General features: G+C 52.9%; 9 protein-coding genes across 9 annotated transcripts; 2 read left to right on the plus strand and 7 right to left on the minus strand.

The window, feature by feature from the left end:
* Positions 1-97: 97 nt before the first annotated feature.
* BDZ83DRAFT_747701 (uncharacterized protein) lies at positions 98-356 on the minus strand (the record flags this gene model as incomplete). The annotated part of the gene is made up of 2 exons (XM_060513487.1): positions 98-236; positions 286-356. 2 exons carry the CDS (start codon positions 354-356, stop codon positions 98-100), a joined length of 210 nt encoding a protein of 69 aa, XP_060370119.1.
* Positions 357-5,240: 4,884 nt separating this feature from the next.
* BDZ83DRAFT_602981 (uncharacterized protein) lies at positions 5,241-7,045 on the minus strand. Its single transcript, XM_060507200.1, has 6 exons — positions 6,661-7,045; positions 6,062-6,603; positions 5,980-6,011; positions 5,854-5,927; positions 5,725-5,795; positions 5,241-5,667 (listed from the first exon to the last, which is right to left on the minus strand). The coding sequence occupies exons 1-6, from the start codon at positions 6,756-6,758 to the stop codon at positions 5,567-5,569; spliced, it is 918 nt and encodes a 305-aa protein (XP_060370120.1). The 5' UTR covers positions 6,759-7,045; the 3' UTR covers positions 5,241-5,566.
* Positions 7,046-7,492: 447 nt separating this feature from the next.
* Positions 7,493-8,528, minus strand: BDZ83DRAFT_747704 (uncharacterized protein; the record flags this gene model as incomplete). The annotated part of the gene is made up of 4 exons (XM_060513488.1): positions 7,493-8,065; positions 8,127-8,228; positions 8,279-8,331; positions 8,393-8,528. 4 exons carry the CDS (start codon positions 8,526-8,528, stop codon positions 7,493-7,495), a joined length of 864 nt encoding a protein of 287 aa, XP_060370121.1.
* Positions 8,529-9,155: 627 nt separating this feature from the next.
* Positions 9,156-11,366, minus strand: BDZ83DRAFT_747705 (GMC oxidoreductase; the record flags this gene model as incomplete). Its single annotated transcript, XM_060513489.1, has 4 exons — positions 9,156-10,646; positions 10,709-10,789; positions 10,845-11,244; positions 11,317-11,366. The coding sequence occupies 4 exons, from the start codon at positions 11,364-11,366 to the stop codon at positions 9,156-9,158; spliced, it is 2,022 nt and encodes a 673-aa protein (XP_060370122.1).
* A 1,605-nt stretch (positions 11,367-12,971) lies between these two features.
* On the plus strand, positions 12,972-14,658 carry BDZ83DRAFT_567186 (uncharacterized protein; the record flags this gene model as incomplete). The annotated part of the gene is made up of 6 exons (XM_060503932.1): positions 12,972-13,082; positions 13,182-13,317; positions 13,417-13,638; positions 13,693-13,760; positions 13,833-14,215; positions 14,292-14,658. 6 exons carry the CDS (start codon positions 12,972-12,974, stop codon positions 14,656-14,658), a joined length of 1,287 nt encoding a protein of 428 aa, XP_060370123.1.
* A 695-nt stretch (positions 14,659-15,353) lies between these two features.
* BDZ83DRAFT_689854 (alpha-rhamnosidase) lies at positions 15,354-17,508 on the minus strand (the record flags this gene model as incomplete). Its single annotated transcript, XM_060511295.1, has 4 exons — positions 15,354-16,185; positions 16,239-16,446; positions 16,502-16,553; positions 16,609-17,508. 4 exons carry the CDS (start codon positions 17,506-17,508, stop codon positions 15,354-15,356), a joined length of 1,992 nt encoding a protein of 663 aa, XP_060370124.1.
* A 1,447-nt stretch (positions 17,509-18,955) lies between these two features.
* On the plus strand, positions 18,956-20,035 carry BDZ83DRAFT_647246 (uncharacterized protein; the record flags this gene model as incomplete). Its single annotated transcript, XM_060510056.1, has 1 exon — positions 18,956-20,035. The coding sequence occupies one exon, from the start codon at positions 18,956-18,958 to the stop codon at positions 20,033-20,035; it is 1,080 nt and encodes a 359-aa protein (XP_060370125.1).
* A 348-nt stretch (positions 20,036-20,383) lies between these two features.
* Positions 20,384-21,152, minus strand: BDZ83DRAFT_689856 (thioesterase superfamily protein; the record flags this gene model as incomplete). Its single annotated transcript, XM_060511296.1, has 1 exon — positions 20,384-21,152. The coding sequence occupies exon 1, from the start codon at positions 21,008-21,010 to the stop codon at positions 20,384-20,386; it is 627 nt and encodes a 208-aa protein (XP_060370126.1). The 5' UTR covers positions 21,011-21,152.
* Positions 21,153-21,829: 677 nt separating this feature from the next.
* On the minus strand, positions 21,830-23,757 carry BDZ83DRAFT_567117 (cytochrome P450; the record flags this gene model as incomplete). Its single annotated transcript, XM_060503926.1, has 8 exons — positions 21,830-22,189; positions 22,244-22,306; positions 22,378-22,546; positions 22,612-22,715; positions 22,781-22,865; positions 22,938-23,252; positions 23,312-23,486; positions 23,544-23,757. 8 exons carry the CDS (start codon positions 23,755-23,757, stop codon positions 21,830-21,832), a joined length of 1,485 nt encoding a protein of 494 aa, XP_060370127.1.
* Between the last annotated feature and the right edge of the window lie 3,458 nt (positions 23,758-27,215).

A 27,215-nucleotide genomic window follows, 5' to 3' on the forward strand; every position in this document is an offset into this window, starting at 1 on the left:
CTCTGCATCATCATCAACAGGGTCCGTTCCACTGTGGTGTCGGAAGATGGGGCCAAGTCCTCCCCAGGGGTAAGCCGGGCTCGAAGGGAGAGGCACGTTAGAGATGGTTGTGGTAGGCGTGCCGGCCACGGAGAAAATAGTACCTGAGATGGCACCGCTGTCTCTGCTGGGGTTGCTCAGGCGGCTTGTCGTTGATGTGATGAATGTTGTGGCTGGGTCTACAGATGTCCATGTTTCTGCGATGTTGTTAGAATGAATACGATAGGTCGGGAGGGTCTGACCTACGATTTGTTCTGGCTGAAGACGTCCATGTACTTGTGAACCCTGCCGACGATGCTATCGTGATGTTCCGCCATCTTGAGGTGCAGGAAGATCTGGGTGGGTACGCGGTGTAAACGGTGTTGTTTGAAGTGGATGGTGGGTAGGCCACAGTTGGATCAGCCTTCGCCGTAGCGGAAGTGATGAGAATGCTTGTGGTGACGACCCGAGTTATGGTGCCGTTTGTTACAGTGACAGTGTTGCAGGGCGAAGGAGTTCCAGATGGAAGGCTAGCAGAGTTGGTAAATGCTGGGCCTGCTGACTCGGTAAAAGAAGAGGGTCCAGAAGGCGGCGCGGTGCCGGAAGAAACCCGAGAACCAGATGAGTTGAAAGGCAAAAGTGTAGGTACAGGTAATATAGACACAGAAGAGAAGACAGTTCCTGGCATAGTCGAGGTGATATGAGACGTTGAGATTGCTCCAGTGATGGTGGTTGAGTTGCTGAAGGGGGGTAGTGAAGACGGATTACCAGTTGTAATGGGTACAGATCCCGTTGAGAAGGCCGTGCCATTTGATTTCGTTACCGTCGTCGTGTTTCGTGAAGTAGGCAAAGGAGCGGTGCCAGATAGTGTTGTTGGTACACTAGTGGTTGACAACACATTTGATGCAGTTGAATTGGGCCACTGACCCCAAGTTGAACTTGGATCTGTCGGAGCACTGAATGGACCACCTGTGCCTCCCCGGGTGCCACTGACTCCCGTGCCGGCCGTGGTGCCAGTTGCGCCTGAAGTTGCCGTACCGTTGAAGGTTGGGAAAGGAGGCAAGGGGACAATCGTGAGTGTTTGGGTAGTGCTGCCATTTGCTACCGTGGCGGTCAAAGTAGTGACGGGGAGTCCCGATGCTGTACCAGGGATCCAAGTTGGCCTTGGAATAGCAGTGGCATTTCCTGTTGTTGGGAATGGAGGCAAATTGACTGTAGACGAAGTGCCGTTGGATGTTTTTGGGGTTTCGGAAGTTTGGAACAATGTTCCTGAAACCCGTGTGCCACTTCCTGTAGGTCTAGGCAGCTTGGTGGAGTTAGTCGTGGGGAAAGGTGACCAGCCACTTCCGATTGATGTGTAAGTGATGGCAGTGGTTCCCGAGTACACTGTGGAAGGCGGCCTACCAGAGTTGTTGACCGTAGTGGGCCAGGGGATCTGGGTTGAATCGAATGTGGGAAAGGGGGGTGATGCTGCTGAAGACTTCAAACTGCTTGTGGCGTTGGCTGTAGACGTCTGCAAAAGCGTTCCATTTGAGGACGAAGTAAGACTGGGACTCATCCCGGTTGGCCACGAAGTGATTGTGCTGCCTCCACTCACGATAATGACTGAAGCCGTTAGGCCTCCGCTAGATGTCGAGTTGGCCCAAGGGAACGATGTCAAGGCTGAGCTAGTAATGTTTGATATACCAGTTGCCGACGAGGTGATGACGGGAATTGAAACGGTGCCGGTCAGTGATGCCTGGGTGGAGTTGAACGTTGGCCACGGGGGTAAAGTGGCCGAAGCTCCTCCTGAAGTCCTATTAGAGGTTGCTGGATTTCCGGAATGGCTTGTCGCTGTCCAAGTGGCGTTAGCACTCGCGGCCCATGTCGAGTTTGGTAGTTGAGGAGGGGTTGCAATAGTAGCAGTAATGCTTGTGGCATTGCCGATCGATGTAATGACTCCCGTTCCCGTCTTGGAGCCTCTTGTTAAAGTCATAGTCAAACTCGAGTTCCATGGAGCAGTGAAACCCGTTCCGTTCGTGGGGATCGTGACTGGGCTACCTGAAACTAGACCGCTACTACTTCTCGTCGACAGCATCAGAGTAGTCGTGTTCGACGCAGGATATGGCACAGTTGAGCTGGAGCTGTTGGCTGCCGAAGGAAGTGTACCAGTGCCAGATGAGACAGGCGATGGACTTTCTTCACTAATAGAGGCAAGCGTACCGCTTGGCCATATTGTTGAGTTGGGCGGAAACCAAGGCGCGGCAGTGATAGCAATGCTTGTTCGGATGACGGAGCCTGTTCCTGAGATGATGAGAGTTGAAGTAGGCAGAATCACCGTAATGACGGGGTGGGAGGTCCAGTTTCCGGTCGGGTTACTTGGAATGGTCCCGTTTCCATGGCTGACAACCGTCGAGGAGGTAACTGGTAGAGTGTCTGAGGCTCGAGAGCTGATTGATACACTGGTGAAAACGCCTGTGCTAAGTGTGGTCTGACTGTCTGTGACCGGAGCACCTGCCTGTGTGCTATTCCATCCGACAGTAGCTTGTAGGGTATGCGAGAGAGTTGTCAACCGAACGGATCCATTGGCGCTGAGAGTGACGACAGAAGGTCCTACAATGAATGAACTCGCAGGCTCCGAGAAGCCAACGGAAGAAGTTCTCAACGAGGACGAGTTGAGTGAGTAAGTCTGGGAGATGGTCACCGAGGTGTGGAAAGCACTTGAATTCCAGAGCGTGGGCCACGGGCTTTCCACAGGTTGAGTCAACGAAGGGGATTGGCCCGAAGAAATGAAGCGAGACGTTATTGATTCGGAAGCGTTGTAAGAAGCTGAGGCTGAACCACCGGTGGCAGTCTGTATCTGGGACGATGTATTGAATGCAGTGAATGGCGGCGAGGGCGTGGAAGTGGCCGATGCTGGACCAGTTGCGGAGACGGCCGTGCTGTTATTGACTTCAGATACGGAAGCGAGAGTGCCAGATATAGTCTCTGAGGATGTCTGATTTGCGCTCATCGACGCTGACAAAGGGGATGACGTGACGGTTCTGGTCGAGGTGTTGGCTGGCGGCCAAAGAGTTGACTCCGTCAAAACCGAGGATGAGATACTTGAGGCTATGGAGCTGGACGAATTCAATGACACAATGGTGCTAGCAACCTTGGAAGATGCAGTACGTGAAGGGCTATCAGAACTAGGGCGGTACGTGACAGTATCGGAGAGAGTGGCGGTAGCTCCAACAGAAGCAGTCAAGCTCTGAATAGTAGAGTCAGAGACGCCATATGTGCTGGAGTCACTGGCGAGCGAGCCGATTTCAGTTGAAGACGCTACGTATGTTAGTCTAAGAGCAGCATCAGAGATATATGACAGACTAGCCATAGTCACTGTTAGCAGAGGAAATCGCGGTCAACGGCGGCTGGTCACCGTAAGAGGTGGGAGTAGAAGGCGGCGGGTAAGTGTATCCATAGTCGTAGCTGATGAAGGCGTCGGGATTCTGAGGACTCCTCGCGTGATGCTCAATCTCGAGGGTGGCGACGAAGGACTCGGCTTTGTCCTGCTGCATGAGGTCATCGGCATTGACAGAAGCTGTCACGCCTGTAGCAAAGAATAGCACACCGACTACCGTCGTAATTACGACAAGGAGAAACGAGGCTCGCATATTCGGGGTTCCTTCTGAGGCGGCGTCAGTACGATGTTCATTGGACATAAATTGATTGATGACCATACCTGGCGAGCCACTGATGCTAGAGGTATTCAAACAAACGAAAGTCTCTGATACGAGTGCAAGTGAGCGAATGACAGCCGGCTCACTCGTATTTGAGTGATTGGGGATGGGTACAGGGGAAGAAACGAAGGAGGGGGGAGGGCAAGAGAGAAGGAGAAGGGGAGGGAAGGCCGAGGTGGAAGAACGGGGGAATGAATTCTGTGTGTAAGTAAGGGAAGCAGGGGAAGTCACAATTATAGCAAGAAAGAGCTCGCAACTTGCCTGGGGTAATGGATGGGATGTGTGGTATCGGGAAGGCAATACCACCAACTGACTTACACATGCTCCTCCTTCCACATTCATGACAGATTTCATCTCCTTCGTCCGGCAACTCCAGGTCTCCCTTATCTTTCAAGACGCCTTCCTATCACTACAGGTATCGTATGCTTCCACTTCATTCGTTCTTGCCATGCCCCGGAAGCAATTGCTGTGGCGGGCCGAATGGAGACAGCCAAAACATCGTAAATTCCATGTCCAGTCTGGAGGGGAAATGTTGAAGAAACGCCCCTTCATGCATTGGAATTCATTTCTATCCATGTTGGAAACTTGGGGGAAATAGAACGGCTTGTACACGAGAGTAACTAGGTGGTTACAAGAGAAGAATACCCGACTGCTTAGCGGCCCCCGGACCGAGTCCGACAACAGCACATAGGTACGAGATTGCAGTATGATGGTTGGCTCGAGTGCATCGACCACATCAATGCCATACATCCGTATCAGTGGAACGAAGAGAAAAATGGACTTATCGTTCGGTACCCTGTCGGCAACGTCTTTGTCTGCCATGTCAAGTCAATGCTGATGGAGAGGTTTCGCATCACCAGTCTCGTCCCTGCGAATTTGATTCAGTTCCTGACATGGATATCACCGAAGAGCACGCATCGTGACAATACACTCGCAAGTCATCAAGCACAGCGTGCCATGGTGACAGTCACAGACACGGGACGTTATCCCGAAGTGGTTGCACTCCCCAAGGAACACCTGCTAGCGACCTACCAGAAAGCCACTGGTCGGCGAGATTCGAGCGGCCTCTTCGGCAGAACTTCGATAAGTTTGCACCGAGTCTTGTCCCATCTTGACCACCCCCCTAGTGCCCAACACGATCGCAACCAGCTGTAGTTGCAAAAGCCAATCTTTGACAGTGCGTGTCATGCAGCCACCTGTGTACCTCGAAACAAGATTACCTGTTCCTGAAGCAAGTGGTACGCCATAATGGCAGGCTCGGTGCGGGGGCTCGCGATGTCTTGTCCTACTCGTTTTGTGTATGTTAGGCCTAAATGAGTCTCGCTTGATTAGTAGCATGTACTGCTTCGCCGGAGCACCTGTCAATGTGCCGTATCAGGTGGCGAACGTCTCGATTTGAAGAGCGATCGTCTAGCTGATCGTCGGCGAAAAATGACAAAGCCGGTGCTGCAGTGTCTGAAACACGTCGCGGCAGACGAAGTCAGAGCAAGACTTGAAGAGTGGTACATCAAGGATATCGTGATGCGCAGAGTTGTAATTCGTAAATTAATTATTACGGTAAAAATTCCTTCTTCCCATGCTCGTCGGGGTCAAAACACACTGCTCTTGTCGGCTGCTACCAGAATTACGCTTCGCCGACTTTGCTTAGCGTGTCGAACAACGACATCCCGCAAAGAGTTGCGAGTGTTCTTCAGCTGAAAGCTTCGGCCCTTGTCGCACTAGATCCGTCACTGCTGTCAAGATGCTGTGGCACGAGGATCCGGTCAAAAGAGGGGTCGGTATTTCCTAGTGCCAAGCCGATCCCGCTGTAGAACTTAAAGGTATGACTCCAAGATGCAGTCGTCCGTCGTTTACTCGGCCTTTTGTGCCGTCTCTCGAAGCGTGGGAGCGGTGCTATCCGTCATGGAAGTATCCTTGGCCTCAATATCGGCGGCCCAAAGAGCAGCGCCGACTACAGATAACTGTCAGTGATTGCACAAGACGAAAACCCAATCTTCGTCCAACGTACCTGCGTTTGTGAATGTGAAGAGAACGCTAGCGAAAGGGATCATCTCAAGGGCGGTTGCAACTAGGCCGAAGCTGTGACAGAAGTCAGTCAAATGCATACAATACATGCGTGGGTGGACCCCAAACATACGCAGTGTAAGGCCCGGCGTGTCTCTTCAGCCAGTCGGCTCTTCTGGAAGACGACCAGTTCTTGAGTTGGAAGTACTGAGTTGCATGGTCAGCATGATATCCGGGGTATGGGAAGAAAGAATCATACGCGGCCGTGGACGGCTTGGCCTCTGCTGCGAGCTATAGAAACATTAGTTATGGAATACCCGGAAGCGGCCTGCAAGACTCACCTTGAAGAGAGATGAAAATAACGGTCCCCACAACAGGAATGAAGTTCAAGGGCAGGTAGATGAGGTATCTGATGAGTGCCTTGGGGCTGTATTTCTCAAAGGGACTCTTGAGAACCTTGCCCAACTTCTGCATGGGATCAGATCCGGGCCTGAGTTGTCTGCCTTCCCTCACAATACCGTCCTCGTCTCTGAGAAGAAGAGTGCCGTCAAAGGTGTCCAGAATCGCGTCCTGGAGCAGGAAGGATCGTGAGAGGAAGTTGATAATTGCCGAACTCTCGTTCAGAATCAAAAGGACGGTAGTGAAGACGGCTAGCGGACCGTTCACAAATACGAGGAGCGCAAGTTGTGGCACGTAGGTGAAGACGAACATGCCAGTGACGACACCGGCAGACAGGAGCAGGTAGGATCCGATGCGTGACAGGAGCGGTTTCCACAGCGTTCGGTGGGTTGCGAAGTAGATGATGCCCTTGATGGGGTACAGGTAGGCCTTGCTCTTGGCAGCATCGGCGACCAAACCTCTCGCCTTGTCGTAGTCCTCTTGCCTGTCATACGTATGTTAGATTGAAGCGCGAGCACGCAAGGTGGTGGACAATGCGTACAGAACTTCCTGGGCCTTGGTTTGCACAGAGTCGACCATCCTGTTTCTTCCGCCGGAGCTGGAAGCCTGGCCCTGGGAAACAGTTCGTTCGTCAGACATGATAGGATAGCGTTCGTCTGAGTTTCGTTTGAGGTTGCAGAGGTTTCCGAAGAGTAAGTTGGTGGTGGTAGACGGAACAACGCAAAGATGGGGAAGCTGGGAGAGAGCGTTTGCGACGTGGCTTGGCCAAGGAACAGCTCTGGCGTATTTAATTGGCGCCGAGGATCGTGATCTGACTCCTGCGTGCCTGCCAAAGGCAAGCTATGGCGGCTGAGGTACGTAGAGCTAGCTCCCTCGCTTTGGTTCGGTGATGGCTGTATGACGTAGTGCTGTGGCGGGAGCTTGACTTCCCTGTGGCTACATGTGATGTGGCTGAACTACGGACCAAACCCTCCGCGGGGAATCCTTGGCAGCAGCAGCGCAAGACACGACACGGAGCAGATCAACTCTCCTTAGCATTGGTCTAGACTTCCATCTGGTTCCCAGCACTGGTTCACAACTTTACAGCGAATCGCACCTCTGCGGCTGTTGATGCAATTTACACAGATGCGAACTAGGAGTCATCAGATGGTCTTAGCTGGGCTCGATGCTTGCTAACAACAGGGGTCTTGTTGGTGCATAATTAAGGTACCGCCAACCAAAGTCAATTCCATCCTCACACCTTCACTTTGACAGCTCCAATCAATTGAATAACCATCGACCCTTCAGGAGATTCTATCAACAACAATCCAAAAACATGGTCTAGCCGCCTTTAATACTATCACGTCGCTTCTGGTCCTTCGCTTCTTGCAAGATCAACGACGAGAATTGGGGGCTCGGCCTGATCCCGACGAGCCCGTGCCCTCAGGCGTGGAGCTGGCCGGCATGATGGCGAGAGCAAGGTCTCCTAGCCGGCGGAAGGCCTCTTCCCGAGCCTCATGAGCGTTGTCGACAAATCTGAAAGCGTCAATGATACCGTGCCGAGCATCGCCTTGACGAGCGTCACGGTGCAGCTCATCGACCACGAGCCGAACCAATTGGTCCGAAGGCCCGATTGCTTGCGGATCCCGTGCCGCGATCCAGACTGCTCTTCCCAGACGGCGCGAGGCTTCTGCCTTTTCCTCTTCGAGTCTTCTGATATCGACCAAGAACTTCGAGATCCTTGAGAGGCCAGCTGTGTTGGGGGAACGGCCGCTCCGACTAGGCCCTGCAAAGCTCTGGGCGCACTGAATCTCGCCCATCTCTTCATCGTCGGATGCCGTGTTGTAGGCCAATGGAGTGTCTTCATCTGAAACCGCTGATTGCTGGTCGTCTTGCAACTGTGTGTTGTGGTAAGCCCTGGTCACCCTTTCAACATGTCGATAGAGGTCTTTGACGGCTTTCCGGTCCTGGCATGTGAATGTCAGCAAACATTTGAAAAGACAATCCAGCTTTCTGTATTGAACTTACCCTGGCGAACTTCTCGCTCTCACCATCAGCCTGCTCTGCCAAAATGATTTGCCTGGTCTTCTCAATGATCTCCAGAGTTTGGGGCCACTGCTCCTTCTGAATCTAGATGGAATTCAGCATCCCTCAGCCTCCACCAAGAAACAAACTCCTACCATGAGACACCGTTTGTCCTTGCCGGGCTCGGCACATCTTGCGCATTTCACAACTGAAACGGTGAATTGTGAGTAAGAAAATCGTGGATAAGTAAGGTACTGGACACCACTCACGGTTTCTTCTACAATAGTAGTTGGCAACCGGCTTATTCTTACTGGGATAGACGCCAGTATAGAAACCGAGGCATCGTAGGCACCAGCGGTTGTCCTCCTTCAATGAGTTGGCTGAGGCTTCGGATCGGGGAACCATCTTTCTGGAGGCAATGCCAACTTTCGACTGATCTGAATATGGGCGTTGATACAGAGACAACCAACTTTAGGGGGTTGGATCGAGGGGCATGATATATGCCTCTGAGAAGTCTGCCGAGAAAGCTGCCGCCCCAGACTGGCTTCTTCGGGATTCCCAGGTGCTTCTAGCTGAAGTTGGTATGTCCGAAAGACACGGATGCGCGGCTAGGCAGGTACCCGTCTTCACCCTTTCAAAACCAAGATCTACGTCTGAAGGGATCTTTGGGAAACTATCTTCAGGCTTCCTTCAGGCTGCCTTCAAGCTGCCTCAGATGAATAGGTGGGCTTCTGGCAAGGAAGTCGAGGTGAACATTGCTAACTTCTGGACTTCATTCGCGACTGATCTTTGTCTACGTACATCAGATGGGCTTCAAGAAAAACAAACTTGGCAGAGTCTACAGCAAGTGTTGAAGCAATTTGAAAGTCCACTTATTTGCTTTGTCTGGCTCTCAAAAGACCAATGAGTCAGAATATGGTTGTAGTATTATGCACATCATAGAATATGAAGCTATTAAGAATTGCGGACTCTTTGACGTTTCCAAGGGATCCTGATCTCCACCAACGTCCAACAACGGCGAACTTTGACACACTACGCCGCTTGTGCCTCAGCGATGATCACATCAGCGGCCTTCTCACTCGCCATGTAGATGCCGAGAACGATATAGAACCCGGGAATCTTGGGGAAGATGGAGGCATCGACCACGCGCAATCCGTCAACTCCACGAACCTTGAAGTTGGAATCTAGGACAGCCAGCGGGTCGTCGTCGGCACCAATAGGCGCAGTGCAGCTGGCATGATGACCCCAGGCCTCATCCTTGGCAAATTGCTTAAGGTCAGCCTCGGATGAGATCTCCTTGGGTGGCCAGATGCGTTCAAACGAGCCATCAAGTGGGATGAGGTTCTCAAACGCCTCGATGCCGTACTGCATTCCCTCGTACACAGCCTGAAGATCTTCCTCGCCACCGATGCCTTCGAAAAGGCTGTGGAAGGTGATGTTGGGCGTGTCGCGGGGGTTAGTGCTCGTTAGGTTGACCACACCGGCATTATTACGGCTGTGGCCCTTGAGAGTAAGCCAGGTCCAGACGCTGAGGTCGGCGAGGGCGTGCTCGGCATAATTGGGGAAGTAACCGTTGAAGTAGGCCGGTACACCACCGAGGAAGAGGTCAGGGTTGCCGTTCTCCGCGACGGAAGAGTGTTTGAAGTACCCGAAAGCGATGCCGTTGGTCGTGTAGCCGCCCTTGAGGCCGCCGATACCCGACTGCCATTGGGAGAAGCAGGGGTCCTCGCCATTGTGCGTGCCGTTCATGTCGAGGAAGGTGCACTTCTCGAGGAGGGAAAAGTCGGTAGGCGCCTTGCCCACGATGCCGACCTCGTAACGGTCCTGCATGTTGCCGCCGACACCGGGGAGGTCTTTGACCACGGGAATACCAAAGGATTCGAGTTCGGAGGCAGGGCCGATGCCACTGAGCTTAAGCAGCTGAGGGGTGTTGAAAGTGCCTGCAGAAACGATGACTTCCTTGCTAGCGAACACGCGTCCGGGGACGCCGCCATCCTCTTTGGTGGCCCGGGGATCGGCACGGTACAGGCTCTTGCCGACGAGGTACTCGACGCCAGTCGCCTTGGGCTTCTCGCCCGTCGTGTCAAAGTTAACCTTGGTCACGAGCGTGTTCAGAGCCACGTCCAACTTGTACTTCTTGGATCCGTCGTCGTTGGTCGCAGTGACAACGTCGAAGATGAAGTCACGAGGGGACGAGCGAGTGAAGGAAGGATCCTTCATGGAGAGGGGAATCTGGTAGATCTTCTCTCCACTGTCACGGTCGGGTGAGTCGTTGTTGACGTCGACGGCCAAGATCTCGAGGAGGCCGGTGACGGTGTTGATCACCTTGCCGAGAAGTGACTTGCCCATCGTGGTGGCGGCAGCGAGAACCAAAGACAGCACCTTTTGGTCCTGAACGATGAGAATTGGGGGAGTCGTTTGGGTCTCGAGCCATCCGTCGTAGCCGTGCACGGAGTTGTCGAGGCCGCCGGGGAGGTAGTGACACTTTTCGAGCTTCTTGTAGTACTCTCGCATATTGGAAGCCTTTGCACACCATTATTGTCAGCATTTTCCAGCCATCACCGAGGAAGTCAGCAATTTCTTACCTCCCACGAGCTGTCACCAGTGATGGTGGCAATGTTGTCCCAGTCACTGTCTTGAGGCAGAATAGTAACTAGAGCATTGTGCTTCGAGACCGTTAGCTTATAGAACACTAGTCAAGACAAGGTCGAGAAATCTTACTTGTGAGCAACCTCCAAGAGCACCAACTCGAGGATACAAGATTCCTAACTGCTCAGACCCCTGCGGTGGGTCGAGGCCAACATAGATCTCTCCATCCGGCTTTCGATAAGACATCTTACTGTCTCTTTTGGCCTGCTCCGGATCAGAGTAGTGGTTGACGAAGAAATCCCATGCGATCGGCTGATGTTGGGAAGCCAGAACGTGCAGAGCCGGGACCTGGACGGCCGGGTCTTCACCTCGATCCTCACCTGCGTCGATGAGTAGGACGCTGAAGCCAGCCATGGCCAGGCGGGCAGCGAGGGGAGCACCACCCGGCCCGGAGCCGACTACGACGTAGTCATACGTCGAGTTGGCTGAAGGTCCCGTGGCATTGAGGGTTGGACCAAGGGGTTGATCGAAGCTGGTTTGTGTAAGTCAATGATTCGCACGATAAGCCTGTAAGTATTGACTAAGACTAGGTGTGAGAACTGACGCCGCATGAGCAGCCGCGAAAAGCGCCGCAACAGAGAAAAGGAACTTCATGGTAACATCCGATGAAGGTGACTGAAACGCAACCGAAAGCAAAAACACGATGAATGAGTGACTGGCTGGCGAGTTTTTTGAGATGCAAAGGAATGACTACTGCCGAATGGCTAAGAGTTGGTGGAACCAAGACAGGTCAAGCGACTCAAAAAGTCAGAACCCCAAACGTTAAGTATAGGTTCATGAGAACGCTCCTTTTCGGACTCCATTCAAACGCATCTCCACTGATTGGCGATGCTGATGTGATGAGAGGCATCATCTCCCGCGAAGCCGGCACGCTCATGAAGGGGGCACGAGAAGTGAGACATGGGGAAAAGATGCTTTGATCTGCCCGTTTTCTTTCCTAACTCGAGGTTGCATTGGCACCGACGACTCTTTGGCATGCCTGTCGAGGATTCAACCAGGGTCGTAGACGAAATGAAAGAAAACATGGGTCCTGTCAAAACGTCAAAACACCACCCCCGGATCCTGCTCCGCCAATGGGGAAAATTGCTGCCCGCACCAATGGAGCTCTACGACAAGCAATTGTACAACAGAGCAGACATGACAGAACCTTGCTGAGCGAGCAAAATCCGACGTGGACACATCCACAGCCAGGGGTCACGGATTGAGAAACGATAGCCCTACACTTGGCCCCATTGTCCGAACGCTCTTTGGATGACGGGTATGGAGATTCTAGAGGGGCCCATTGCTTCGATGCCACTACGATTCACGCAACGAACGACAGACGGGAGACAGACTGGCGACGGAACAGACAGATCAGGCGCGCAAGCACTTACCGCCTCCTTGTTGTCGGGTTGGCCCCGGTCTAGAGAACCGTTGATCTCACTCTTACTGTCGTTGCAGTGCATATACAGAATACTAGGCATAACGAAAAGCATGTTAGCGATCCACTGCGGTTCATTGGCCACTCATGAACCCCTCCCTTTCCCCCATTCGTGACAATTTAACCGTTTTGGGACTGAGCTCAACGGTTTGGACGTTGGCAGGCGGGAGATGGAGAGATGAAGAGATTTGGCTTTTACGTAGCCAAGTTAGCTCAACTGCCGCCGCTAAGAAATCGGACCACTCTTTCGGAAAGTTTACTCGTAAGTTTGCTGGTCGAGGACTCTAGCGAACCGTTTTTGACCGGCATCTGCATCCGGCGCAGGCCACATCCAGGTCTCCTCAGACTTCTTACGGAATTTTCCTTCTCAACTACACCAGGGGTTCGACGACGATCCAAAGCAAGATCGTCGGCTACAAGGCAACGCAGAAATGACTCGCCCATTTCAGAATGACTCCAGAATGAAGAAATTCAGGGACAGACTCCCAGACAGAGACGAACCCGAGAGCCAAGGATCACGGCAGATGCCGCCATCTATGTGACGAACTTGACAAGCGGAGAGAGAATGGCACGCAAGCCACGACATGAGGTTAAAAGTAACACCCCCTTCTTCCTCTTCTCTAAATCCGGTCTAGGGAACTCCGTCTCTCTCTCGGCTACGATTTACATACTTGAAAGGGAAACCCGGAATCCCGCTCGTGCTTCTCTCCCCCATCCTTCCTCGCTCTCTCGTACGACATCCCCCCTTCACAATATCGGTCGCCATGAAGCTTTCAGGCATGCTGGCGGCCATGGGCACAACCCTCGCGGCCTTCTCTTCAACGGCCCAAGCCGCGACTTCAGCTGCGGAAGCGTTGGCCATGGCTCAGAAACTATACCCGGAATGCGCAGTAAGTATTGAATAGCGGGCGGATCTCCCGCGCTTAGCGTCGTGACGGTGGCTTTTTTTGGCTGATCAGTGCGGCATCCCCATCTTTTTCGAACTACAGCTCGTCTGTCTCACCAAGCTTGTCCCGACGTCGGGTTGCCAGCTCACGGACACTGCGTGTCTTTGCACCAACGAGGAGCTCAATGCCAATCTCTCCGTCTGCGTGTTGCAGGGATGCAACTACGAGGATGCCCTCAGTGAGTGCCTTTGCCTTGGGTTTTGCTTTGATACCTGAAGGGATATTCTCAGCATCTCAAATGGGAATTTTTGACTGACTCGTATTGATGCTGAGCTAGAAACTAAGAATGGCTCGGCGACTATGTGCGGGCTTCCTGTCCGAGATGACACGATGAAGCCTCCTCTCGTTGCCGGTGTAGGATTCGGTATAGCTCTCATCGTTTACATACTCCGTATGTGTTCTGCTCTGCCTGGATGCAACAGAGAACTCAGCTGGGATGACTGGACCATCACCGCTTGCGTTCTTCTCACGATCCCGCCGACCGTCTTTGCTTTCACACGTAGGTGCTGTCAACAAACAGGTTTTCCATGCAAGCTGAGACTGACTGATGTAGTTTCTGCAAACGGGCTAGGAAAAGACATCTGGACTCTGCCGCTCAAGAACGTTGAGAATGTATTGTTTGTAAGTGATCACATCCCAAGCACCTCGTCTCGACAAGTAACAACGACTAACACCACCGACCCTCACCAACAGTTCTATTTCCTTGGCGAGCTCTTCTACTTCCTCGCACAGGCAATGAATAAGGTCTCCATCCTCCTCTTCCTCCACCGCATCTTCCAGCACAACAGCCTCGGCAAGGCCATCTGGGTCACAATCGGCCTCACCCTGGCCTACGCCGCCGCCTTCTTCTTCGCCACGCTCTTCCAGTGCTGGCCCATCAACCACGCCTGGTTACAGCTCGAGTCGGACCACCTGGGCCGCTGCAACAACATCCATCTACAGGGGTGGTTGAGCGCGGCCTTCAACATCGTGCTGGATATCGTCATCCTGGCACTCCCCTTGCACCAGCTTTACCAGCTGCAGATGCCTCTAAAGAAGAAGCTCATGGTCATGGTCGTATTCTCCATGGGAATCTTGTAAGTTCTTTCGGGCCCCCGCTCCTCTATTCCCCCGCCATCTCAACAAGGGGCAAGACTAACCGGCTTGCCACAGCGTCACCCTCGCCAGCGTAATCCGCCTCCGCACCCTCGTCGTCTTTGCAAACTCGACAAACATCACGTATGACTATGTCGACGCGGCCTATTGGAGCACAATCGAGCTCTACGCAGGCATCATCACGGCCTCCCTTCCCGCCGTCTACAAGTTCCTCTCCAGCGCCCTGTCCCAGAACGCCGCCTGGTCGGCCGTCAAGTCCAAGCTGTCTGGCGCGTCGTCGAGCTCGGGGGGTACTGGCAACTCGCACTCGGCGGTGGCGACTGGGTCCAGTGGTTTGAATCGACGGCTTACGCCAAAGAGGTCCGAGGCTGAGTTTGTGCTTTTGACGGATGTGGAGAGTGGGAAGAGTCAGAGGTGGGACTAGGTGGCGGACAGCTTGGAAAAAACATAATGTTACAGTAACGCAATGTACATAAATTCTTTAATTTCTTCTCTTGCACGCGGTATGTGCACCTCACTGAGTATCTCACGCGAGCAAGCTAGTTTATACATCCTCTCTCAAACGTCTTACCGAATGGAACTGCTATAGAAATTATAGCAAGGTATAAAGCCGCTGGTCAGGCCGCGATCACGAGGTCGTACGCTTTGGTAGAAAGTCGGTGTCGTAGTGTAACTGAGTCGATGATATCTTGGTACTGGGTCTCGAGCTGGTCGAGACGGCTCACGGCCCAGAAGAGTAGTGTATCTACTACGTCAGGTGACCTATACGTAATTTTACTCATCAGTGATGGAAAACGCCCTCTGCGTATTCGATCGTGAAAGAGCGAGCGATAGAGGGCAGTTAAAATGAAGAAGAGACCTCTCATTGCAATTGATGTCTGCCTCAGTCCGAGCCGTGATTACCATCCTCCGAAAGACCAAGTCCGGGACTTAAATGCATCGACTAAGCAAAGGAGCTTTGGGATCAAGGAGTGCTGTCTGATAAAGACCGAGACTCTTAAAATCTACCTGGTGTCGGCTTTTATTGAAACCCGGGCCTTACAGAAATGCGATGTTTGCAATTCTGATATCCGCTCCTCTGAGTGCACTACAGGTTGCTGAAGGCAAAGGAGAATAAGGCTAAATATTGACCGTTGTATTGCCTTTTCCGCCATTGACCCAGACGGATTTCTGTCCCGGAAGCACCAAATATCCCCGAGTCGACGCCGGTGTGTCCCATTCAACGACAGCCGTTCCATCATCTCCAACCGTGAACTTTGCAGAAAACTTGCCCAAACTCGTCGTAAACCCAGCCTCAGCCTCTAAGAGCTCACTCAACACAGGCTTGAGCTGCCACTCGCTTCCGCCGGGCTTGATGACCCTCAGCCCGACAAGATACTCCGTCATAGTTGAAGTTGGACCGCTGCTCCACCCATGAGCATGCGAGATGTAGGACGGATCATTCCGGTAACCCCGATCTCCTCGATAGCCCCAGGTTCCATCGATGAGATAACCCTCTACGACGGTAGACTGCGTGCCATTAGGGTTGTTCAGGTACCAGCCCCACGCGTCTCGGATAAGCTGCAAGGCCCGATCGGGGCGTCCCGTCCGGAAGTGCGAGGCGATCTCGATGCTGGAGATGAATGGCGACACGTTATTCTTGAGTTCGGGGCAATGAGGGCCGATCGGGGTCCAGTTTGATTCGAGGTAGTCGGACACCCTTTGCGCTTCGGCGCTGTCTGCGGAGACGACGCCAAAGGCGACTGTCATGCTATTCGCGTCTTGAGGGTACAGCGACGTGTTGTTGGGACTTTCTTTGAATGCCCCCTTGCTGTCATCCCATATTTCAGTCATGATGGACGTTTGTAGCTTGCTCGCGGCGCTGGTCCATTCTTTCTGGTAGCTGCTCGCGTTCGTGAGGGTGGGAGACCAGGAGGCGATGTCGGCACCGGTGCGCAGGGCTCGATATAATCTGGTGCTTGAGTTAGCAACTCTATCCCTTGACCGAGAGGAACAATCACTCACAGCATGCTCGCTGAGCTGCGCTCAGTGGAGTATGTCCATCGACCCCAGTCCGCAGCGCCAGTTACGTTCATAATACCCTTGGATGTGACTTTGCTTCTACTGAGGTTGATCGCTTTGAGGTACTTGGGCCAGATGGAAGTCATGAAATCCGTGTCGCCGGTGTACAAGAAGTAGTTGTAAGTGCCGACCAGTGTCCACAGATGGTAGGCTGTGACAGCGCCGTCAGCTCGACTACATGCTATCCTGATTGTGTCTCAACTTACTGTCGCTCGAGAGATACGGTGGACCGGCTTTTGGCAAAGTACCGTCGGCAGACTGATGAGCCACGCGCTTAGCAAAGTTCAATTCCATCATCTTTGGGGCAGCTTACCTGGTAGTTGTAGATCGCCAAGAGCGCATTCTTCGTGCTCTCCATGTCGCCGGTACTCACAAACGCAGAAGGCACCGCAGTGCCCATATCCCCAATCCAGACCCAGCGATCACGCTTCGCTCCATCCAGCAGGACAGTCTCCCCAGGCCCAATGTAAGCGTCATTCTGCCAGCTCGTGCGTCCACTCGTACCAGACACGCGACCAGTCCTGCCCGGCACGGAGTTCGTCTGGATGGTATACGCCCCGCTGTACCAAATCTTGTTAAGGAGCTCGTCGCTGGAGTGGAAGTATCCCTGATAAGCCCTGAGATCGGACCACGTCGGCTGGAAGCTGATCTCCAGACTGATATTGCGGATCTCCAGCGAGACGGTTGACGATGAGTCGGCAGGCGTGAGGAATAGAGTCAGGTAGCGGAAGCCGCCGCGCAGCTTCGAGTCGGGCATGACGTAGGTTCCTGCAGCGCTCGAGGTTATGTTGTACGCGAGAGCGCCGTCTTGTCCGGTGCCTCCATTCGAGTTGTCTGACTTGCGGCCAATGTAGTCTTTCGCCTCTGTGAAAGCGAGGCCGAGAGTGGCGTTGGGGGACTCGGAGAGCTTGTAGTCGATGGTCACGATGCCACCCACTTCGACGCCAAAGTCAAAGACCAGGCCGTCGATCTGGCTGGATAGATTGACCGGTGCTTTAAAGTCGGAGATGTTCGCTCCAGATAGTGATGATAAGATGTACTTTGGTGCAATGTTTCGAGATGTAGGTGCATAGTTGTATTTGTCCCAAGCTCCTGGGAACGACGCAGAACTTGGTCCGTCGCAAGTCGAGTTTCGCCAGCATTCAGCAGAACAGTGACTTGCCAGAAGACTTGTTGCCGCGAGGGCTCGAATGGACGGTCGTGATATGAACATGCTGAAACTGGGTTTGCCGTTCGGACTGCAATAGTGCAGAAGCGATTGATGCGACCTGGTCAAGTTCCGATGACACAGAGCATACCAAGCGCCTTAGACTTTATGCTGGGGCGGTTGTGGGAGATCATGTTCACGAGACAAGAAGCCTTGGTGGAACATCTTGACTACCTCCCTTGCCCTTCGACAGCTGAGCTTCGGCTGTCGTGACATTTACTTGCGCAGAGTCACCCTCAATTGAGTCCATCTTCGGTGTAGATTGCCGCGGATGACGCCAATCACAGCAATTACAACCCAGGCACCGATCCAGAAGCGGGAATACCCACGCATACCCCGGTATAGCACTTTACCAGATTGAGGACCGAACTTCATGTCGGTCGTGGGGTTCCCCAACTTCTGCTCGTGTACCCCGCAATACCTCTCTATACGAATCTGTACACAAATGGGATGTGGATTGATTTCCTTTGGACCGACGATGCTGGGTTTGCGTAGATCGTGGATCGCGATCAAACGTGGGCCTGCAGTGCTGTGATGTGACCTCCATGCTCCCGCCCGCATAGCTCCAGGTGGGCGACTGGACTCTGGTCTTTCTTTCTTTCGGAACGAAATGATCCGAAGATACGATGGATGTCTTCAGATAGTATGATTATCTGTTCAGCGAGAGAGGTTCTGTGACGCCCTCGGAGATGCTGAAAATCTTGTCTCGTAGACTAAAGGCGAACAGACATGGGTATCTGGCTTTGGAATCCTCCACGGATCAAGCCTCATCGTTGTCCTTTATCGTCAAATTTTACCATCGAAACACGACTCTGAGTCACATCAGAAAGGTCTGGACAGATGCATCGTTGGTGCAGAACCTCGCTGTCTAGAAGCTGGATGTTACGGCTCGTGCAATGCGACTGAAGAGAGAGACGGCAACTTGATTGAGACCCATCTATTGATTTTTCGTCTCCATTAAGTCTAGTACTCTAGATCTATGGTAACTTTAGGTATTCCTCGACGACTAACCTAGGGCCCCTGGCCTCTACGCCCGTTCCCACCTGAGTACTTGACACAGAGGTAGAGTCGAAAATGCTGGGTTAGTGAGAGGACATGATGAGCCCAAAAATGTTGTCTAAAGCTTCGTGGTCCGAGTCTCAACTGGTGGACTCCAGACAAAAGGGTGCTCCAAGGACCCAAATCTCCAAGAAACCGTCCTTCCAGGTATTGGTGAGGGCCTGAATGGTCAAGTAAGGAAGAAGTTTTCTGTCGTAATGAAGTGCCTTCTTTGATAGTTGATGACTTGACTTGCTCTTCATAATCATGAAAGTCGGCCGCGTCGAACAAGCAGCTTGAAATCTTTCCAAATGTTTCGGCAAAATCACTTCTTGACGGCTCCCTCAGCTTCAACATCCACCGACACAGTCACCCAGTAAGCCAGCTACAACTTACACAAGCCCAGCAACACAATATGGATCGTCTCAGACGACTGCTCGTTGATCACAACCACCATCTCTTCCAACGATTCCCAGCGGAAACAACAAAATCGTCCTCTCCCGACAACACTTCACCGATCCAGTCCCTCCCAAACGAGATCCTGTACCAAATACTCAGTTCCCTCCCGCTACACGACGAATTCGCTCTCTCCCACACCTGCCAAGACCTTCGCGCCCTCACACACAGGAACTGGACCCTCGCCCTCGTCTCACTCCCCCGCAACCACAAACTCGCCTTCTGGATGGGCCTCGCTTACACCAAGCCAAACCACTGGGTCTGCAGCCCTTGCTGCCATCTTCATATGATTTGTACGCAAGATATCCCCGGAGCCCGAAACTACAACCCCTTTACCTGCCAGCAAAATTCTCGCCACATTTTTAATCAGAGGAACTACAACCTCCGACATGCGCACATACAGCTCGCTCTTAAGTTGACTCGTATGAGTGACAGCGGAGGACTGGACAAGAACCAGCAACGACTCCTCGAGGACATCATGGCACCATTCACATCGCGAGTAAACGTACCTGCAAACCTCATCTCCACCTCGAGCGGGTACACCGTCACGCCCAAGATCGTCGACGGCAGGTTCCTGATCCACGTGGAGCACGAGGTCCGCGATAACCGCGAGGCCGGCTTGCTTCGGATGACCTGCTCCAGGCGCGTCTGTCCGCACCTGATGATCTTGCTGGAGCCCAATCGCCAAGTTGTGTTCGACGACGACGGCGTCAATATCAACCAGTGGTTGGGTTGGGGACACACCCGATATGCCAGTAGATACATGGCGTCCTCGGACGTCATGAACGGCATCCGCGTGGCGGTCGATGGACATGGGTACGAGTCAATTGGCCACTGCGACCGTTGCGCGATGGATTACACGATCATTGCTTCGTCTGGTGCTGTGACGCTTCGCTCGTGGCATGATTTGGGGGCGTATGGGTCGCCCGAGAGTAACGAGTGGATGACGCATATACAGACGGCCGAGAACGACTCTACAAGGGGTCCGACTGTCTATCATGAGCTTGGTAGTGTGCAGCAGATGTATTTGGAGGGCTGATGGACACCTCGCATCATTTTGAGGTTGCCTAGTGAGACAGATCAGCCTTTCTTGAAATGAGATTGAAGTAGAAAACTCCGGCAGCTACTCTGGTAAAGCTAACATAACTCATGTCCTTGGCTTCCAAGGAATGATAGACAGCTTCTTGAATACGGAGCTAGAGACTGAGAATTAGATTCTGTTTTATTATCACGGCGCTAAACGTGCGCCGTGTGTCCAAGCAAGCCAGGGTGCCCAGCTGGCTACTGCCAATGCAGACAGCTCGAGATTCCGACGACAGAGGTCTATGTCTACAAATAAGCAAAGCCTACTCCCAAACGATTCTCGAATGGAGCTCTCAATGCCATATCACAGCTTCTCCTGTATCTTCCCCCGCTTCGCCATCCCAACAAAGTACGCTTCCGCCTTGGCAAGAACCGTACCATGCTCGTCAGTGATCTCTGCCTCGACCAAGAACTTCCTAGGCCCGTCCATCCGCTTCAAGACCGCCGTGCAAGCCACCGTCGACATGGTTGGCACTGGCTGAATGTACGTGATATTCAAGTTCTGCGTGACCTGTGGCAGCATCGGCATGAACCCCAGCAGCTTATTGATGAACCCGATCGCGCCCATGCACTCGTCAAAGATGGCCGCGACAGCACCACCGTGGCACCACTCCTTCTTGAGCGTGCTCAGCCCGTGGCCGAGAGTCAGGAAGCAGCGGACCTTGGTCATGTACAGTTCGTCGAGGGGCCGGTTGTCGGGAGGTTGTCCAACGGCGCCCGGTGGTGACGAGGGCATGTGGAAACAGCCGATGAAAAAGGGCACCGTGGCCGCGCTGAAGAGCGTGGAGCCCCAGAACTCAAAGATGCGATTATCTGGGTCGAATTCGCGGCTGACGAGGGGTCTGGCGATGATGCTTGGTTCCGAGAGGACTTTGGCGCACCATGGTATCCCTCGGAAGTGCGCGATCTGATCATCCCATGGTTCCGGCATGGTGAAGGGGGTGAATGGACTGTTCAGACGAAGATCAAACCGAGCGAGCCAACTTGAAGTTCTTTCGTGGTGCAATGGTGAAGATCACTTATCCTTCCGTGGCTACTATCCCGGAACATGATGTCTGGTAGGGTCAGGACAGTTCCTAAATAGGACAGCTCTCACACACATAAAGAGAATCAGTAGAGTTTACGGAGATTAAAGCAGGTGCAACTGTCCGGAGTGTCGCGATAAGGTGAGTGGTAGTCTGATTAGTGAACTTCAGGAAAGTTCTCGAAGGCCCCAAAAAAACGCTAGGTTCAAAGAAACTTAGATAAATACCACAGTCAATCTCTAGTTTCTGAATCGTCAGAAAAGCAAAGGAAACATGTGCCGGTAGACTCAATTTGTAGCATGTGGTGGCATGAGCTTGGCATGAACCTGAGTATCACTAATCAAGAACAGCGTGTCAGCAGGACTCCGAGCCGTGGATGGAGCTTCGGAATGCTGCTAGTGTGGATATTGGAGCTCTCGACGTGAACAATACACTCAAAGTAGGATCTTAGTATAGCTCAAGACTACATTTGCTGCTCTTGGAGCCTCCGCAGTTGCGACATCTGGTTGGCCAAGGTCGCCCTCCTCTAGTTTTATGATGGGGAGAACGAATGGCAAAGCTGGTTCGTAGAAGATTACTTCCTCAACTCACACCATCATTCTCGGCAGCCTGCAAGACCTTAAACGCCTCGGGAAATCGAGACCTGGTGCTACACTCAAACGGAACCGGGCGTCTAGCGTCCAAAGTCAGCGACAGCAACAAACTGGCAAGAGTCCAGGGGTATCTCACACAACGACACCGTCATCGACGCATCCATCAACATCTATAGGGACATTCAGTCCATCAAATCCCACCTTCGGCTCAATCTTCATCGCCCAAAGCACTGTCGCCATAGTGATGAAGAGATCCTCATTCGCAATCTGGCGCCCGACGCACAATCGACGGCCGAAGCCAAACGTGACGTGGCCCTGTTCTTTCGTCTCCGCTGCCAGCGGCTTGAGCTGCCCAGTCTTGTGATCGAGGAATCTAGCCGGGTTGAAGTGGTGAGCGTCCGGGCCGTACGTGTGCGGATCGCGGTTCATTGCCCAGACGTTGGGGATGAGCAGTGAGCCTTTTGGTAAAAAGTGCCTTTCGTACCATATGTCCTATGTGGAAGAGTTAGGCAATTGATAAACGATAGACTCGATGTTGTGACGTACCTCGGAGCTCTGGTGTGGAAGACCTATTGGGTCAACGGGTCGCCACCGAAGTGACTCCTTGACCTGGACAAGTTGATCGTCAGCAATGCCGTTTCACGCGACAGAGAGGATTCACTGAAAAATTGACAACTTACCATAGCCTGAATGTAAGGTAGCTTCCCATAGTGATCGGCAAAGTTCGGCATCACCTCGCGTCCCACGACGCGATCCAGCTCCTCGTGAGCGAGCTGCTGCACCTTGGGGTACACAACCATGGCCAACATCCACCACTCGAGCACGCCCGTGATCGACTTTGCCCCGGCGCTGGAAGGTTCCGTTAGAAGATTGATCACCTCAAAAGGGTTGCTATACTCCACGGAGGTACTTACATGACGCTCGCCGCGAGCCAGTTGATTTCCGTGTCGGACAAGTTGCACCGGCTCTGGTCCTTGACGAAGCTCTTCACAAGACAGTTGCCACCATTGACGCCTCTCTGTATATATCTTCAGCACACCAAAGCTTCCAAAAGACATTAGTAGGCATAGATGAAACACTCACAAGTCGGGCCTCTTCAAACCAACTCCCGAAAATAGCAGAATCCGCCGCGAACGAATCCTCCACCCGCCTCTTCCAAGGCGCGAATCTAGACCGAGACCATCAGCACCACCATCACATCCGATGAGATGACACTGTCCAATCTGCCACATAAACGTACCTAGACGGTACATGTCTCAACCAAGGGAAAACCTGACTTAAATGCGCACCAGGGAGCGCAGCCTTGGTCAACCGCGCAACAAAATCCTCGAGCCAAACCAGCTTCAAATCGCTCGCCGACGCAAGGGAAGGCGTCCCGTACACCAGGTTCATATTCGCCGAGGATACCGCGCGGTGCAGGTGCGACAGCCAGTCACGCGGGTCCTTGAGCATGTCCGCGGCCAGGAGTGTGGCCTCCTTTTGCTGGACGAGGCGGATGTCTGGGAAGGAGATGTTTCGGAGGGCTCCGTGGGAGGCTTTACGCATACGCATCCACCTATGGACGCAGTGAGTCTTGGAAGTTTTTCTGCAGCCCTGCGATGAAAGGGGACGTACATTGCGTTCTGGCTCTGGAACGGCACGAAGCAGGACCCCGTCATCATGTCTATGATGACATTACCGGGCCGGTCTGCTGTGACGGCAGCGCGACGATCCAAGATGTCGAACGAGGTCTTGAGGTCGTTGAGGACGATTATATCGCTTCCGGCAGCGGTAAAGTGCATGATGGGGCCTGGTTTGAATCGTGTTAGTTGTTTAGCCAGTAGAGGGAATCACGGGACGAGCATACCATACGTCTTCATCCAGCCGCCAAAAGTCAGCCAAGGATCCTTGAGAATGTCGAGGGCATTTCCAAGGAGGGGCAGTCCTCTCGGGCCTGGCGGGAGACGCCGTCTTGGGCTTCGAGCGTATGTAAAGAGGAGAAGGAAGACCGAAACCACAGCGAGGGCCGTGATGGACCTGTAAGTCCACAAAAGACGTAAGAGAGCATGGGCGAACTGCATTCTGGAGGTCATGGGTTCTTTTCAACTAGATGAGCTACCACTGACGGCAAGCCATTGTCCCCTTCTTATGTAGCACAGCTGCTTTCTCTTGATATATCTCGTATACAGCCAACAAGCCAACACATGGTCAGGCTCCGCCGGACTTGCCGGCTTTCTCGACATCAATGTGACCATCGCCCCAACCTGGTGGGTGTTCCAACAGAGCAAACAGTCCAGCGTAGAAAGTATTCAGCTTTCATGGCCTCTAGAGTGTCTTGCCACTTGCATCCAATAGAGTCCTTGGATCCAAGAGTCGAAACATCGGTCAACGATGCGCTGCAATACGGGAAGAAAAATTGGCCTGTTGGAAGAACGAACCCCCACGCAGGGAGGCTCAAAAACTAGATTCCCCGTCTTTCTAAGGCGATTCTTGTTCCCTTTCTCAGTCTAAGGGCCCTGATAGACCGGAGATATGCGCCGGACTTGGAGCTTTTGAGCTGAAGAATCCAGGGTTTTCGATATAAGGCTACGGAAGAGGCGTTGTCAAAGGTACATTAGTACCTACTTAGTTAGCCCCGGGTTTGTGGATTGTTTGCTCCCTGCGCCTTTGTGTCTCTCATTGCGTGTGAGGCCTGGCGGGATCACTTAGTCCCAGCCAGCCTGCTTTTCCCCGTTGCGAAAGGTCCGTTGTGGCTTGAATGCAGGGATGAAGCAAGTCTCCCAGGCCGGTCGAACCAACGCCGGAGCTAACGACAGCCTGATCCGGGACCCGTGGATCTGGCCAGGTAGTAATTCTGCATCGAATATCGCCAAGAGCAAACACATCTAAATACATTGAACCAATGGCGTGGTACATTTTGGAGGGGCTGAAGATATGGAGGGGGGAATACCTGGGTGTGGGCAGCCTCAGTATTTGGCTGTATCCAATCCTGTTGCATTCCGTGGTTCCCAAAGCTTGTTGGTCGCTACCCGCGAGCTAGGTATGCGAATGTTTGTCAAACAATGCACTTCAAAGAAAGCTAGCGTCTTCGTTGGACACCACTCTTTTTTGTGGTGCAACCTGCCTATGGGAAATGAGGGATTTGAGACATGGCCGCGAGAAGCTATCTACTCCATCTGGGAGTAGACCGCTGGACACCCGAGCTGCCATACCATGATCCGCCTTCGTGCCTCCGGCTTCCGAATCGGCATCACCCCCCACCAAACGGAGCGGGTTCCGGTGCGGGCATCCCAAGCCCGGGGCGAAGGAAGGAGTCCTGCCCGAATCAAGCTCAGCGGAACTCTTTCTTTGACAGCGGTATTCGGAGCCCCATCATTTAAGGACTTGACCACCCCGTCACTCTTCGGTTTGTACGTCGTCGGAAATACAGATTGAAGTCTCACGTCCCGAACAACGAGACCAAGCCGCCGCGGCGACTTTGCTGGTCTCGAAAGACAAACGTATCCAAACCGTTCTCTCAACGTTGTTTCCCTCAATTATGGAGGAAACGCCGTTGCCAGGCACAAACGGAAGGTCCAAACAGACTTATAGAATCAAAACGAGTCACTCGCAAACTCAAAAGGCTACACCCAAGACTGTCGTTCCCCCCTCCCCGAGGAACTCAAATCTCGCCCTACCTCACCATCTCTCGGCACACTCAATCTTTTTATCTTCAAGAGAGGGTGTGCGTGTGTAACCAGAAAGGAATCCAAGGCGAAAACAAAGGAGAGCTTAAGAAGAAAGCAAAAGAAAGGCGAGAGAAGGAACAAGGCCAAGATGCCAGTTCACGTCGGTCGGGTCGTCCCCGAGCCTCAGACGGGGCCGGCGCTTACCCAACCTTTACCTTTATCTCGGGACGTTGTTGATGCTTTTGCTTCAAGAATTCAGGCGAAACTTATGACATTAGCCATTTTGCAACTTTTTGCATTCTACTCGCAGACGCCGCGAATGCAGGCAAACTCGGGACGACAGCGGCCCACGCCTCTCGGCACCGAGCCGGAAAAAATGATAACATCTCTAAGGTGCGTAAGCTAAGTTACGTATTTTCCCGATGGAGAAAAGACGGACTTTTCATCTTGAGCGGCTCGCCGAGAAGGGGTAACCTCCGGTAGGTGAGTCGCAAGACTTGCGATTCAGTTGCTAGGTTTTGGTACCTGCATCATCACGGGCGAACTATGATAAGATAGGGTAGGGTAGGGTAGGCCGTTGAAACTCGCGCAACCATACCTTACCTCAAGGTGAAGATCGAAAACAAAGGACAAGAGAAGAAGGGCAACAACCCAAATCCATGTCGCAAACTTTGACAAGAAAAAAGTCACGATCCCGTTGCCAGACAAACTCCGACATGGAGGATCTTGGTCTGTTGGAACCTTGGAGATGTGGTGGGGAGAGTTGACCTTCTCATCGTGCACTTGCTCATTCGGTGGCACACTTGCGAAAACCGACGATGAATCAACTCAGCTAACACGCTAAAAGCCAAAAAGGGGTGCAAAACGGGTATAACGGCCTCGCAGGAACAGACGGATACAGGCAACGCGAAGAGAAAAGGTTGAGGTAAAATCCTAAGTCAGGTACACCTCTCCAAGTTCAAGTCAAAGAGTCATGAAAATAAACCTTCCGACGCAAGCTCAACGAAGAACATCTTGCGCGCGCGCGCGTGCGTATAAGAGATGCGCAATCGCGGAACGCCGAAAAGAAAGAGAAACTTCAAGATAAAGCACCCCAAAGAAAGAAATAAGCGTCAATTAATCTCTCTTTTCGCTTCCCCCCTTCCGAAACGTTAAAAAGAAATCTCCTAATTAATATACCTCCACTATCCGTACTGCTAGCAAGCCCATTGCCCCCCTCCTCTCGTTGACCTCAAACACCCCCTGCCCAGAAACCCACGCACCACACCAAAAAGTGCCATCCCAACCCATGACACTTGCCATGTTCAGATTCTAGCCTCGACTCGTGACATCACAGAGTCGGACTGGAAGCCCTGTAAATATAACTCTGCCTGTTAAGCCTGTTGTATGGTACCGCAAGCCCCCTCCGTCGCAAGATCCCTTCCATCCGTCCCAACTCCGGCACTAAAAGAAGAGAAGAATGGGCAACATGAAACGCGACTCAACTCTTTTTTACCCTATTCTTCTCTCATACCCCTCCATCTCAAGACCTGCCAAGTCGAACGCCAGTCTCCAACCCACACACCCGTATCCTACTCAATGGCACATAACGCTGGAGAATCTAGCTTAGTCACGCACAATTCCCTCCCGCCAGAGCAACTAAAATCCTACTGAGAGGCTCTCCCTCAAACAGGCAGACCCCGACCCCAGCCAGGCACCCTAGACACCAACCCCAGCGCATAACACGGCCCCCCGGCCGAGACATGTCCCCCCCATCATCGCGACACGCAGATCAGACGCCGCAGCTCGGACCGCTGCTCGGCACCGCAGCTTCTCACCACATAGATTCACCAGCATCAGACAGAGAGGAAGTTCGGCGCAGTGTTGCCGGT

Source organism: Colletotrichum acutatum (genome assembly GCF_030867785.1).
Source record: "Colletotrichum acutatum strain CBS 112980 chromosome Unknown BDZ83scaffold_8, whole genome shotgun sequence".
NCBI lineage: Eukaryota > Fungi > Ascomycota > Sordariomycetes > Glomerellales > Glomerellaceae > Colletotrichum > Colletotrichum acutatum.

Coding starts and splice junctions, on each gene's coding strand:
- BDZ83DRAFT_602981 (XM_060507200.1), bottom strand. CDS start 6,758: ATGTCTGACGAACGAACTGTTTCCCAGGGCCAGGCTTCCAGCTCCGGC. Junction 6,012..6,061: donor TATTTTCATCTCTCTTCAAG/GTGAGTCTTGCA, acceptor ATGTTTCTATAG/CTCGCAGCAGAGGCCAAGCC. Junction 5,668..5,724: donor CTTCACATTCACAAACGCAG/GTACGTTGGACG, acceptor AGTTATCTGTAG/TCGGCGCTGCTCTTTGGGCC.